The following is a 15,251-nucleotide window of genomic DNA, read 5'->3' as shown; positions in this document are numbered from 1 at the left end:
TTATAAATATATAAACAAATCATCTAGTAAGACAATAACATCTTTTAAGTCATCGTGTAAGTTATTACGAAAATAGAATCAGCTGGCCGATGGTGAAAATTAAGCATCAAGAAGTTAAAACATCCTAAAATTTTAAAAACTATTTTTTATGTGCGTAATTCCGGTAGGCGAAATTGTCTCCATGTATAATTCTGGCAGTGTAATATTGGTATGTACATAAAATTCACATCTGTGTAATTTTATCCTGACACCATATTATTATGTTTATGTCACATGAAATACAGATATATTTTAAAAGTGAACAAACAACATCTTTCTCCTCGGTGAACATATTTTAAGTACTAACAATAATACATTGTTATAAAATTAGGGCTTGGGAGCAGAGTCATGATTTTTATTTTTTTGGTAATTAGAATTAAAATTGGTTTGGTCATGGACAGAAAGCAGAAGTCAGAGAGGGCATTTTGATACTGAATCAAACAATAAAAAAATGCTTGTAAATCACAGGTATGTCTAACTATGTTCGATGTCACAGATATGAATCCTATAATTTCTATACCCGCTATATCCGATTTTTTGACAAAATGATCTGAGTATGACATCTTGTTCACATTTTTGCGAGCAACAAGAGGAGCCTAAAATTGAGTTTCAAAACCCTCCTTATCGCGACCAAAAACCATGTTTAAACTGCGAGTGAGAAACCAAATCCGCTATATCATACAGAAAGTTACTATCAAAACCCGCTATATCGGATTCAACGAATCACAAGCAGTTATTTTGCCAAAATACAATATGGCCGCCGCTCTGACGCCACGCTCGTGTGTCAAAATGATCTACGAGTGAGTTTCTAAACCCGCCATGTCGGCTCAGTTGACTTTCAAAATCACGAAGTGAGTATCAAGATCACGAAGTGAGTATCAAAATCCGCTATATCCATTTTATTTATCGAAATTACTTAATTATTGCTAGACATGTATAGAAAAATAAATGCTTTTCGAAATTTTATTACTCCAATTCATTATATAAAAAATTGTAATGCATTTACTTATGTACGCTAGAGATGTGACAGTTTTTTGCGGTTTTCTCCAAATCAATGAAAGTTGATATAGCGGGTATAGAAATTACACGACTCATATGTAGAAACCATTTTCATTGGCAAACTAAAGAAAGTGCTTTGCTTACTGCGCAGCTTTGCCGAAGTTAGCCGGGAAACCAGAATGGTGATTTTTTCCAGTTGACCCCGCCTCCTACCAAAATTGATTTGTACGCATCAACAATCAGGTGCATTTTCTTGTTTGCCAGACTAACAAGTTGATTATTTAAAAACCTGACATTACGAAGGCAACTTATATTCGATTTTCAAATTTAAAATTAAATAAAGAGTAAGTATTAAATCCTAGGACTCAACCAGACAGCTCGGCTAGCAATAAGTTTCTCAGAAGTATTTCATACCCTAAATTAAAAATCTTTGGTTTTTCTAGAATAAATCACACAGTACCATGTAGGTACTGAATTCACAATGAAGTAATGTAAACTCCCCATCAGAATCAGGGTCGGCCCTGAGCCAAAAGCCTAGCGCTAGTAAAAACCTCCAGGGTGCTGTATTATGCTACATACACATTTGCAAACGGAAATTTATACATAAATGCAATGGCTTTTCAAACAATTGAATTTCTAATAAGCGTCCAATATGTTTCTCTCATAACACAATAGTTGTACAAATGCTAATAATACATAGATCTTTAAGTGGCACAACTATGCTAAGTAAAAATAACAAATATTTGTAAATTCAGCTAAGGACACTGGTTACATGGACATGGTCTCCAGATTTCCAAAGTCCCCTGTTGTAAAATCGTCAAATGGGGAATAAAATATTTGGAGAGGGATATAAATATTCTATATTTTTTTTTACATTAACTCCACACGGGAGGCCATGAAAAAAATAATTTCCCTCTGGGCCTATGTCATCTTTAGGGATGCCGTGTGGAGGGTCTTTTAAAGTAATGTGATAAATAATCTTATTTCATAATGCATACTGAAATGTGTAGCATACAAAAAAAAAACACAGGAGAAAGGAGAAGATATTTCATTTGGTATAATCGGCATTATACCCTGAAAAACTCGTAATATTTATATATTTTATACACCCTATTGACTGTTTGACTGTATGAGGGTTAGTGCTGACTAAGTAATGTCCAACAAATACCTAAATAATATGTTAATTCGTTTGTAGGAATACATAAAAAAGTTAGGAAGAAAAATACAGGTAAATCATTTTAAAGATACCCTTGCTTGAGTAGTGGTGTACTGGCTCGATCAATTTTTTTTTCATAATAATTTTGTTTTTGTTTCGAAGCTAAATAATAAAACAAAAGAACATTATCAAATTGAATCGCGAGTCTAAGGACGGGTTGTTTCGGAGAATTTGAACAATTCATCAAATTTCAACGTTCATTTCCGGGTTCTGTGAAAGTCCTATTCAAGTTCTGTTATTATATCATTATAGGCTAGTTGCTTGACAAAACTGAAATAAAAACAGAACTTGAAAAAATCTTTCACACAACTTGAAAATGAACGTTGAAATTTGATGAATTGTTCAAATTCTCCGAAACAACCCATCCTAAGTTTAAAAGCAGTTGATGAATGTCGCTATGCACCCATTATCTTTGGGCATTTGCGAGGTAAGAGGGTTCTGCGAGTGGGTGTTCCAAACTAGTTTGAATTTTTTTTTCTTTAGTTACACAAATACATTCAAATGTGTCCTCTTAAAATGATTTGACTATACATCACTTGATTAAGTAAGTATGTATGTACATACAATTATTATAAACAGATAAAAGGAAATCAAGAACAAGTTGTTTGGCGGTCCGTCCTCTCTGCCTACCCCTGCAGTGAAACGGCGTGATGGTTAGTTAGTTAGCGAAAGGAAACTTCATAAAAATACAGGGTGTCCGGGGGGTAAAGTGCACTATTTTCATAAGGTGATTCTATATGATGGTAGGAGTAAAAAAGATAAATAACTTTTTTCCGAAATTCCTACTTTTTTCCATACAAAAAAGCATACCTACTAAAAATCTTTAATGTGAGGTACAAACATACCTGATAAATTCTCTGGGAGCTTGCCGAGAGTGAGTGTGGCATCATTCCTTATATGGGATTGGACTGTATCCATGGAAATCGCAAGTAAACAATAACATAAGACCAATAGTTTGACGTTTACAATGTGCTACAAAGTTATGTGTTTTAAATCAAATTCAAAAGAGAACTGCACTAAAATAACAATTGTGGTTAAACTTTCTGTTGCCAGAATGCGGCGTGAGCATTTCCATCATGTAGCCCGCAAACATTATGAATGTCTGCTCGTTCTTTGTGGGTAAGGACAGGCATTGCATAATAATTAAATAACAAACTTACACACAAATGAAACAATTTTAATAGTTAGGTAAGTCTACAACTAAATAAATGCAATGTTAAAAGTAAGTCTTAGGAGAAAACAGACACTAAATAAAGATGTTCTTTTCAGTAAATCTTAATATACACACACTACATTAACAAATTTTGATTTTAACAATCGAGTTTTTAATGTCAAACACTGTTATCAAGTTCATTAAATTATCAGATCTACTTAGTGAATAAAATAAAAGTTATTGACACGACGCACGGCAAGGAAAGTTGCATTCAAATTTAACACTGACTCACGCGGGATGGTAGATTTGGCAACAAAGCAAAATAATAATGCCGGCGGCACACGGCGGACCAATTTAACCGTTTTAAAAGTGGGAATTTCGAAAAAAGTAATTTATCTTTGTTACTTTTTTTTTTTTTTTTATAGTGAATACCTCACAAGAGTCCCAACTGCTCCCGTCTGGAGCCAGTGAGACTATGGCATCCCCAATTGGGGGATGTTGTGAGGCTGAAGGTAAGTGGGGAAGGGAAAGAGGAAGGTGGGGAAGTACCTGGCTATTCAGATCTAGTCACTAAACACGGCTAAAGCCATTTGGAGCAACGTTTCAATTCTGAATGGTGGTCTTACACCAGGGCGATACTGGTAGTATCTTCCACTCTGGAACGTGCCGCAAATATACTATATATTATTTTAATTAATTAATTGTGAAATAACACAAATCAATCAAATAAAATTTATTTGCGCACGCCGGGTTCGAACCCGCGACCTTCGGAATGGCAGTCCAATGCGTTACCACTGGACTATGCCGGCCGCCGATACTTGTAACTATCATGCAGGATCACCTTTCCGAAGTTAGTGCACTTTACCCCACTTTACCGGACAAGCTGTATAATATAAAATAAACAAATAGTTATTTAACCCCTAGGAGCCAGAGCCCTGCATTTGCAGTGTTGAAGAATTATGCCCACGCACGTCATGAAGCACTCCAATTGCAGTGTCGACCTCATATATTCATTTTGCCTTTGGATATTACTTCTATTGGGTTTGTTAAACACAAAAATCAAAATTTCACTTTATCTACATGTTGGTCCAGACAAAAATGTATTCTTATTTATTGAATATTCTTGCCGGCTCCTACGGGTTAAGTACCCTATTGGTATTCAAATTGCATTGTACGGCATAATCTGAAGGAGTGTCATAATTCTGAATTGAGATTTACTAGCTTATTTTTTTTAATAAAAATATGTGCAGTAGATTCCATTCTACTAGTAAATTCTTTTTATTTATTAATGTAAAATTAAAATACTTCAGAAGAGCAAGTTAATTAAACAAGGTCTTCACATTGTATTATTTTAATTAGGTAAATAATGTTTCATTGTCAGGTTATTCGTAACCCGGGAATGTTCGTCTTTCTTTAAAAAAATAAAAATTATTCATAATACAGTTACAATTACATTGATTAATTTTCAGCCTAAAAAAAATTAAAAAGATGTTAAAATTGGCTCATTTGTGTGGGTAGAAGAGAGAAGAGGAAATGTGTAATGTCGATCAAGAAAATTGATTATTTGGGAGAATTTTTAGTTTAAGTATCATGCAAATTATCGTCATTTCAAAAGGTGCCCTGTGTAAAAGGGGTGTTTAAAAATTATAATTACTAAGGTTACCCTTTCACCAAATTATAATAAATATAAATAGAATTTAATAAATATCTATGTGAAAAATCATGAAAAAATAAAATAGTTTTATTTATTATTGTTGACATTTTTGTATACTAAAGTTTAGTGTTTTCCAAAATCTACCACTAATCGAGGTATTACAGTAGGTTCAGTGGCTAAGTTGACATCGAGTATGGTTCCTCCCCAGGCATCGTGAGTTCAATTCCTCGGTTGGCCACTGTCCTCTAACACGACACAAAGCAACATTTTCTGCTTACTGTGATAATAGTAGGTAGAAGATTTTTAAATATTGTCAGGTTATTGATAACTCGGGAATGTTTGTCTTTCGTTTAAAAGTAAATAACATATCGGTTGACCGGTCGGTGGCCGAGTTGACATCGCGTTTGGGTCCCACCCAGGCGTAGTGTGTTCAATTCCTCGGCTGGCTAAGTCCTCCATCACAACACAAGCAACATTTTCAGCTTAATGTGGTGGTAGTAGGAGATTTTCAAATATTGTCAGGTTATTCGTAACCCGGGAATGTTTGCCTTTCTTTTTTAAAAAAAAAAAAAAAACATATAAATAATATTAAATATTGAACGCAGGCTCTTAGGTAAAATATGGTCTTATTTTTGACTAGTTATGACTAGGTAGGTATAGCCAAAGAGATTAGAATGTATTATACACACATTATTTTATAATACAAACATTATAATGTTTGTTAAAAGCATAATATTTTAAATGACACTGGTAAAGTTTGGTATATATTTTTCAAGTCTTCTGCGAACACATTATATCTCTGGTATATTTTAAGCAACGTACATTTATTCTATATCTCAAAATGGAAAGCATGTAGTTAGAATTATTTTAAATATATAAGAAGCAACTTTGTTATGTATGTTTTCTTGCATCGGTATCACTACAAAAGTATATCTGTATGAATCACAGCAAACTTGGAATAAAATGGTTTTTGTGACTACATAATATTATATATATTTATTTATTTGTAGTGTATAGGGCCTTTTTTGAAACAATAGAGGCCAGTTCATACTAATTTCTACCATAAGGATTATTATTAAGATCATCAAATCAGCAAATTAAAGATAAAGAAAAAACCCAACAGTCAAATTAGGTTCCCATTGATACTACATTATTTATTACTGACGCAACTGTTTATAGACAATCCTTTTATAATATTATCAAATTAACCAATAATTCCTTAATATTATGCAACTTATACATACTTATCAGTAAGAACTTATATATTTGGTTAAATGGGTGGGATTGTAAGGCAACTTCATTACCCAAATAATTAAATACAGATACAAACTAAGCTGCGTGGCTTTGGTTGGCATTAGCACCCGGCATGGCATCAGGGTTTGCCAAAGGATCCAATTCGGCAAACAGTTTGAACCACGCGGACATATCTTTTCTTTGGATATCCTGCTTTTTCACGGGGCCATTTTCTGAAGAAGTACCGGCTGATGATTTTTCTTGATTCAGCAAGCTGGATAGTTTGTTTGCATTGCCATTTTCCTTGGTATTATTCAATAAAAGAGAATTCAGATCTGACGATGCTTTGAGTTGGTCTGTATGCAAATCCTGAAAAATAATGCAATGTTAGGTTACTTTGTCTTGTAATATGACAAATATGTGATAATCCGCTCAGTATTGAGGAAAGAAAAGCAAAGGAAATGTAAGGAAATCTGAAGGTTTAGAATAAAAATACCATCGGACATGATACGGTACAAAAATAAGGTTTGGAAGGATGTGTAAACAACTTAGTATATTAAGACAGTTTGAAAATGGCTTTGAATGCCAAAACAGCTATCACAATAAAGCTTTACACGAGCAAGCAGAATTTAATAATAACATTTGATAAATTTTTATTGAAAAATTGTGTTAAGCGATTCAAATTTTTACCTGCATCAGTTGCGATGGCATGAATGATCCCAATTGATCAAATAGATCGCAATTCATGGAAAGGCCGGCAAGATCCGAACTCAAATGCTTATTATTCTGTGTGGATCCATCCTTCTGGTTAGCTGGTTCACCGAAATCGGTCAGATCTGTGGCGATATTCAGCAAGTCGCTGTTGCTGCTGGCTTCTTTCTTTGGCACACCGGTATCAGTGTCGCTCTTTTCTTTTCCAAGTACACCTAAATCCTTAAATTCATCCTGAAAATAAAGAAACCTTGGTATTCATTTTCTACAAGAAGATTGGGAAGGCCTGAGGACTTGGCGTGAATGCATACATGGCTAGAAAACACTTTTGGAGGAGTTAGTCCCCTCCAAAAGTGTTGGTCTGTATATCGCTCCTTAATCACCAAAAGATCATAAGCGACAAAAAATAAATACTTAACCTGTCCGGTGGTATGACCGTACAGGTACGGTGAGAAAAAAAATCCTCGTAAGGAGTATGACCGTACCCGTACGGTTGCGCCTAAAATTAATTAATTATTGAATTTCTTCCGGAAAACTGATAATGACTGCCATCTAGGGACAATTTGTCATAACTTGCAAAAGTTTTTAGCGATTTAGGTACATTACCAACGGAGTTATTCACAATTAAAATATTCCGTGACGTCACCGTCTGTTAGTTGGGGGTAAACAACATTTTTATTGCGAGCGACGTCTTTTGTGAAGTGAAATTTGTGGTCTTTGTTTGTTTTTACACTGAATAACCTAATCATCTTGCATTAAAAATTACCTCACGTGTTTGGATGTGAATATTTATTACATATATTGTACCGTTAGTGTTTGTTTTAGTTTGAATACAGTTTTTGACAGTTTGAACAAAATTCAATAGTGAATCTGAGTGCTGTGAAATATTTGAAATATTATTATATCGTTATACTGTTATTATCATTGACATTTTATTGTTTTAGGTTATTAATAATTTGGACAGTGTTTTACCGTGATTTGACCTTGTGATTCGTATTGATAACTTGTTCAATTTAAATATTTTCCTTTAAAAAAAATGGTTAACCCTTTGAATGAACAAGACATTGCTGATATTTTAATCGAAAGTGAAGATGAAGATGTTTACAAGGATCTTCATGATTTGCCAATGCATTCCGATAGCTCATCCGACGAATCTGATACATCTGATGAGGATGAAACTCTCCCTAGTTGTTCAACATCCAAAAAGAGAAAAGTTGATCATCGTAAATGGGATCAGGGTAAGTTTACGCCCATTATTCATGAATTCGATTCAACTAACTGAAATGAAGTCTTTGAATTCGAACAATCTCATGGCGCTGAAATGGCACGATAAAGGGAATGTACTTATGCTTAGTAACATACTACAGATGCAATAATTGTTACTGATAAAATTGACTTCCCCACGGGAGAAAATAAAATAAAAACCAGAGGTAGTTTTAGATTATAACAAGAATATGGGAGCTGTGGACAAAGTGGACCGCATATTGGGCTTCGCAAGCAGTTTCAGGAAGTCTCTAAAATGGTATAAATTTTTTTTCTTCAGATTGATAGACATTGGAACACTAAATGCTTTCTTTTTGCATCGTTTGAAAACGCAAAAGGTTTTATCATTTAACGAATTCCGGGAAAACTTAGTGTCTCAAATGATCGAAAAATATCACACGCCAAGGCCGGCATCATCTGAAGGAAGGAGAGTAGTGGATCAACCAACTCGCCTTTCAGGAAAACATTTTCTCCGTCTTATTCCAGAAACTGCAGCCCGAGGAAAGCGAACTCAACGACAACGCCATGTGTGTAGACATACAGCAGTTCGAGCTCAAAATAGAAGTGACACGAAATATGTATATGTGCACTGACTTCAATCTTGCATTTTGCGTATATCCATGTTTCGAAGACTACCATACGAAAAAGCAGTATAAGTTAGTGAAGACAATTTTATTCCTAAGATAGTGTACATAATAATTAGATTAGTGTTTTTGTTATCGTAATTATTGACTGCATATACATTGTGTACCTATCTTGAATTTTTATAATGAAAATACAATAGTATAAATGTAAATAATAATATGTATATGTAAGTGTGTGAAAAAGTTGTTCTTCCCCCCTTGATCCCCTTGGCATCATTAAAATTGTGGTAAGAGAATCTGATTTTTATTAAGTTAAAACAAAAATCTGCTGCGATTTCGATGGTTGGCGATTTCTGCAAAATAGTTTTTATTTTTTCCTTCTAAATGGCTTAGTATTTGTTTTTTCGTGCTAGTTTCTAAGGATTTTTTTATTATTTTTTTATACTCTACGAGGTGGCATTTATTTTTTTCTATATTTTGATTGTTGAAAAAACTCCCTCCAGCGGGACCGTTTTATTTCCAGAAACTCACCACCGGACAGGTTAAGGGTATTTCACCATCCTATTGATAGCTTATCCATAGGATAATGTATATTCTCGATTTTTTATTTTAAAAGTCGGTAATTACTATTCGGTACTCGCACCTATGAATAGTGGATATGTTTCAGATAAGTTTTTTTCTATCTTTCTGTAAAAGAAAGACAAACATTCTCAGGTTACGAATACCCGACAATATTTGAAAATCTCCTACTACCACCGCAATAAGTGGAAAATTTTTCTTGTGTTGTGATAGAGGACTTAGCCAGCCGAGGAATTGAACACACTACGCCCAATGAGATGTCAACTCAGCCACTGACCGGTCTATTACGAGTATTTATTTGTTTATTTATTAACACACTTCATGCGGGCAAGAACAAGGGCCCCATTTGACAAAATTGGATTTTGTTTTAAACAGCTATATATTTTTATGAAATTTTTTACATGGTTCCCACCACACCCCTATAATAAAATTATTGTCTGAAATTAAAGCCTACTTTTGTGATACTCCATAAATTGAAGTTAAAGTGAGTGTTGAGCCATTTAGTGATATATTAGGTGTAAAAAATGTATGTATTTTATTACCTTACAATTTTTATTTTACACAAATCATTACAAAACAAATAAAAACTTCACCATCTCCGGTGCGATAAATGTAAGGATGTAGTACCCGCTCTACGGGTTTAAATAGAGTTTTATTTAGATAAAATATTCTACCACCCAAAAGACAAGAAATTAAAGATGGGGTAGAGTTGCTTCACATTTCATTGATATAAAATCATAGGACAGCAATGCTTTTCCCGCCATTCAAGTAGGACCAGCGTAAAAAGTAGAATTACCCTTCCTGCCGAAAGTGTGTTAACACATTGTAATCAGATCACGTATTAATACGTTTTTAGCAAATTAATGCTAGAGAGCGGGTCACGTATTTATACGTTTTTGATAGATTGTTAGTGGAGCGCGGGTCACGTTAAAATACGGGTTCCAATATACTTGAGTTTTCGCTATATAGCATCTGTAGGGTTGTAGCCAAAGATATTAGAAGAACGAGATATGCTATGTTGGCCGCCGGACCGTAGCCGGAGTACTACCTAATTCGGGTACTTTGAACGGTATCGGGACGTGTACGCACAGAAATCTGTTCTATATATTAGTGCGGATACCTTAGCGCAAGCGAAGGTGTGCAGTAGTATTGGTGAACAAAACCGGCGACACTGGGCAAAACAATTCCACTCAGTACGAACTGCGCATAGCACATCTTGTTCTTCTAATATCTTTGGTTGTAGCCATGCAATAATAATTTTTATTTTACATTTAGAAATAATTTTTGTGTATAATTTGTAAAATAAAGGATGTTATGTAAAAAAAATATTATTTTTTTCAAAACTTTCCTACTTTATGTGAAATTCTGCACTAGTTTAACGATGAAGAATACATTTCTAAATATAATAAAATAAAATAAATTAAAATAAATAATTTGCAAAAAGAATTATTGAAATCAAACAAATATTTTTGAAGTTATCGCAATTTTTCTAGAGGTCTACGTTAGCGCGAAATTACGCGAAAAATCACCCGTTACCAGCACTAGTATGCGGCCGAAAACTGCCCGATCAAAATGTGTTAATATACCTTATCCTAAGAATAAGTTACCAAGAGACTGGTGAAATACCCTCTTAGAGTATCAAACTTTATAGGGAATTTTTATTTTATTGAATACTGTCTACCTTACATTAGGAAAAATGTTAAATTTGCACTGCTTTGGGAATAAATGACGGATATGTTGTTTTGCCTGGCAATTTAGAAAAACACATTTATTAATTGTTATTTACGATGTATTGCATAATATTATTATTTGATATGATATAAAATACTTCAAAAGCTCAAGGTGTTATTACTGTCTTGGCTTCACATCCGGCAGCCACGGAGGCTCCACTACACTATAGAAGAATTGAGTCAAAAACTCAAGTTGTTTTTACTGTCTTGTACTAAGCTCATCCGGCAGCAACGGTGGCTCCACTACCATTATGGAAGAATTGAGTCAATAACTCAAGTTGTTTTTAGTTTCGTGTGCTAAGCACATCCGGCAACCACGGTGGCTCTACTATAATTACGGAAGAATTGAGTCAAAACTACAAACTCATACTGCGCATGCCGGGATTTTAACTCACCACCTTCGGCTTGCTAGTCGAGTCTTACAACTTGACCATGGAGGCCCCCAAAATAGCGGGAAAATAGGCGGGTGGTAGCAAGACTTGCACAAATCTGTTTAAAATGGTACAATATGTGTCCAGTATTCCCGTCTCCAATGCCTTCGTAGAAAGAGTTTTTAGTGTAATGTGTAATGTATAGACTGACGAAAGAAATCGACTAGGTGTGAATACTGTAAAAAGCGAATTATGTGTTTTCTTCAATTTAAATGTGAGTTGCACTGGATTTAAAGATACAATTTCAAGAAATAAACGATTATTTAACGTAGTAGCATCTAGTGACAAATATGTTAAAAAGTGATTTTTTGCTTATAGTATAGGATCCCTTAAAGAACGACCGTCACCGAGATGTTTATTTGATGAAACGTATTTTATATTTAATTTAATATGTCAATAAATATATTGCATATCGGTTGCCTAGCAAATTTTAGTCCAGGGTATGATTAATTAATAATTTAAAAATAATTTTTTTTTAAACATTTCACCGGTTTGATTATTATACAAATTCTATACCAATCGAAAGTATGAAACCCATAGAATATGCAAACGTTAGGTTGCCTACTCTTTTCCGGTCACAACTCTCAGGTTGCCATGTATAAACAGGTAAATCGAAAAAGCATTTTGCACCGGTCTGATTATTGAATAAAAATTATATGAAATAAATAGATTTACTGTGTATCGTAAGCGCCACAATAGACATTTACAACCTTTTACAGATCCTTACGATGTTTTGCCTAAACTAAATTTGACGAAATATATAGAGGGGCACAGAAATTCTCAAATATTGAGGAGGTGCGCCTAGCCCTTTAGGACGGAGATGTTAAAAAATCACAAATTGAACAAAACTGTTGGTTATATTTTTGGCGATCAAGGCTCGATATATTTTCAAAAAATGCAATCATTTGGTGGTTTGAAATTACATTATGTACATGAAATGTGGCCAATTGTAAGTGTATTAATTTTATAGTTTTATATTTCATATTAACAATTGAAGTTGAGTAGCTACTTAAATTTGTATCTTTTTGGTAGTTATAAAATAAATGAACTTACAAATTAGCACTAGAAAAATGTTTTCACCTGGAAGAACAGCATTTGGTCTTTTTGGTCCTGGTTGGAGTTTTCTTCTTCCTCCTCTTCTGGTGGATTCTGCGACAGTTCCTTGAGTATGCAAAAGTCATACTGTGGAGGTCCTGACAACCCTTGCGCTGTTGTCTTTAATGTCTGAGAGGCTTTAGAGGAGAAATTCAGCAAAGAATTCTGGTAGTTGACCAATGCGTGTGAGAACATATTGCACCTGGCAGCAGCCAATAAATCCACCTAAAATCATTAGAAGAAGTTTACATACTATTTATGATTAGAAAGTTGAGGTAAGGTAATTCACCACAGAAGTATATTATTTGTTACCTTCTGCAAACAGTCCAATGTAAGTTTATCAAAAGCTTGTTTGCTTTCACGGACTTGAGCTTGGGCCTTTCTAAACTTGTGAACACCTTTCCCCGTGTCAGGATCCAGCTGAGCACTCGCAGCCTTCATCCAACTAAGTGCAGCACGATACTCCGTTCGCGCTCGCTCCATCGCATTTATAGTCATGCGCGTATCGGTCACCGCTCTGCCTCGGAATGTTTCTACCTCGTGATACAATCGCAGAAGTGGATTCCTCATATTCATTCTTTGTTGACCAGAATACGATATCCCTTTTCCAGCTGCAATCATTAACTTCCCGGCCCCATTCCCCCCTTTACCGGCATCCTTGAGGAATCTGCCCAATGCATTCTCTTCTTGAGCTAAAACACACACACGTTCTTGATACTGATCGATGACACGTTGCAATAAAATGCAGCTGTCAGAAATTGATCGAAAAAGTTCAAGCTTTGCGTCTAACTCTGCATCGGAAGACACAACACACTCATCTTCCTTTGAACCTAATTTCCTTAAAACTGTTTTTTTTGTAACCCAGTACTGATGTTGCATTTTTGATATTATTTTATATCAACAAAAAATCGTCAAAAAAAGGGAAATAATTATTCAACATTTGCTTATCGTCCTTTCCCGTAAACAACAGTTCGCATGCGTCAACTGTCATTAGTAGCAGTTGGTAGCAGTCATGTGATGGTATGCCGAAAAAATAAATCTCCCCAGCTTTTTCGCCCAAAGTCCTAAGATTTCATAAAAACTCCCCAGATTAAAAAAAATCGGTACTTAAGCCTTGAGAAATGGGCAAAAATGCAAAATTCTTCTGTCTAAAATATTGTTTTCTTTCCTAATATTTTGGCAAAACAATAATATTTAATGATACTTCCACAAAACATTGGATTTTGTAATAAATAAATAACCTTGTCGTAATAAATAAAATCTGTTTTCCACAAAAAATAAATCTAAAAGGAGCAAAGAAAATAATGACACTCGATAAAGATAAGAGATATTTTCAACCCGTCAAGTTGCTCTCTGGTAGGAGCCCTGGCAAGATAAGCCTAGTAATACCATTACTAAAAATTACTGACATACCAGGCACAAGCCAGATAGCTTAATTAATTTTTGAAAACAATGCAAATACCCTCATCAACACATATAATTTCATAAACAAAAACCATTCTAGACAAACTACGTTTCTTCTCATCGACATTTAACACATCACTCACAGATAGCCACTCAACAAAATTCATGATTACACAAATTCCTCATCCTCAAAATCCCCTCAGATTTCTTGTTCTATCCGAAAAACTCCCTTTCTTTCTTTGAAATTCAAAATCCCCCAGATGTGGGGACTTTGCCCCAGACATACCATCTCTGATTAGCAGTTTGGTTAGTAGGAAGCATGTAGGAAGAGAGAAGAGACGAGAGACAATAGACGTAGACAATAAACAATAATATAAAAATATTGTAAGATAGGCGGTCGGTTCAAATTATTAGGTATGACGGAATATACCGATTTTTTACCCATGAAATCTGTAGCTTTCAAAAGAACAATTGCCTTAGATTTTTCAATAAAAAACATAAACAAAATTTCAATACTGTCTGTTTGGAGTATTTTACACTGAAAAGCACATTATTTTAGAATAACTTTTTTTTATTCTTCAATATAAACTGCTAACCACCCTCTAAACTGCCAAAGCAGTCTGTCAGCAGGTCATGTTCACAATATTAATTATAAAACAAAAGCTCACATATAACGAGAAGCCACAATCAAATGGATACAGAAGAAAAACATTTTAAGGAACTACAATACAAAGATACAAAATACATAAGAGAGATATAAGACAGTCAACATACTCATAAGCATACACACGCTAAAAGGCGCATAGCATACTTAAAACACTCTCATAGGCATATTCATACAATTACATGCATAGAATCAATGGATACTAGTGTATTTGTAAACAATATTAATTTAGAAATTCTTGATCCATTAACCACTATATTAGTTCAGTTGTGCAGGTTGATTCGCTTTTTACATCCATTGGTATCTTACTAAATGTAGAAGTCAAAGATAAGTGAATGTCCGTTGGCCGTATTTATTATTAATTTTTGGAATGAACATACCTTCAATTTGATTAATTCTTATGTTGTGGGTGTGATCTGCCTTTTGTTTATATATGGAATCCGAAAATAGATTTTGGAATACAATTTTAAAATGTAATATCTCTCAGACAGGTAAT

The 15,251-nt window shown here is 34.3% G+C and overlaps 1 protein-coding gene across 1 annotated transcript; it reads right to left on the bottom strand.

The window, feature by feature from the left end:
• Window positions 1-935: 935 nt before the first annotated feature.
• ICA69 (islet cell autoantigen 1-like protein) lies at window positions 936-13,656 on the bottom strand. The gene is made up of 4 exons (XM_089633186.1): window positions 13,000-13,656; window positions 12,673-12,912; window positions 6,985-7,239; window positions 936-6,663 (listed from the first exon to the last, which is right to left on the bottom strand). Exons 1-4 carry the CDS (start codon window positions 13,564-13,566, stop codon window positions 6,391-6,393), a joined length of 1,335 nt encoding a protein of 444 aa, XP_089489312.1. The 5' UTR covers window positions 13,567-13,656; the 3' UTR covers window positions 936-6,390.
• Window positions 13,657-15,251: the final 1,595 nt, after the last annotated feature.

This window comes from Hesperophylax consimilis, chromosome 7 (assembly GCF_061612785.1).
Source record: "Hesperophylax consimilis isolate HC1 chromosome 7, BYU_Hcon_1.0, whole genome shotgun sequence".
In the NCBI taxonomy this organism is placed as follows: Eukaryota; Metazoa; Arthropoda; class Insecta; order Trichoptera; family Limnephilidae; genus Hesperophylax; species Hesperophylax consimilis.
The sequence above is the reverse complement of the archived record's forward strand: the minus strand, read 5'-3'. Positions and strand labels throughout refer to the sequence as shown.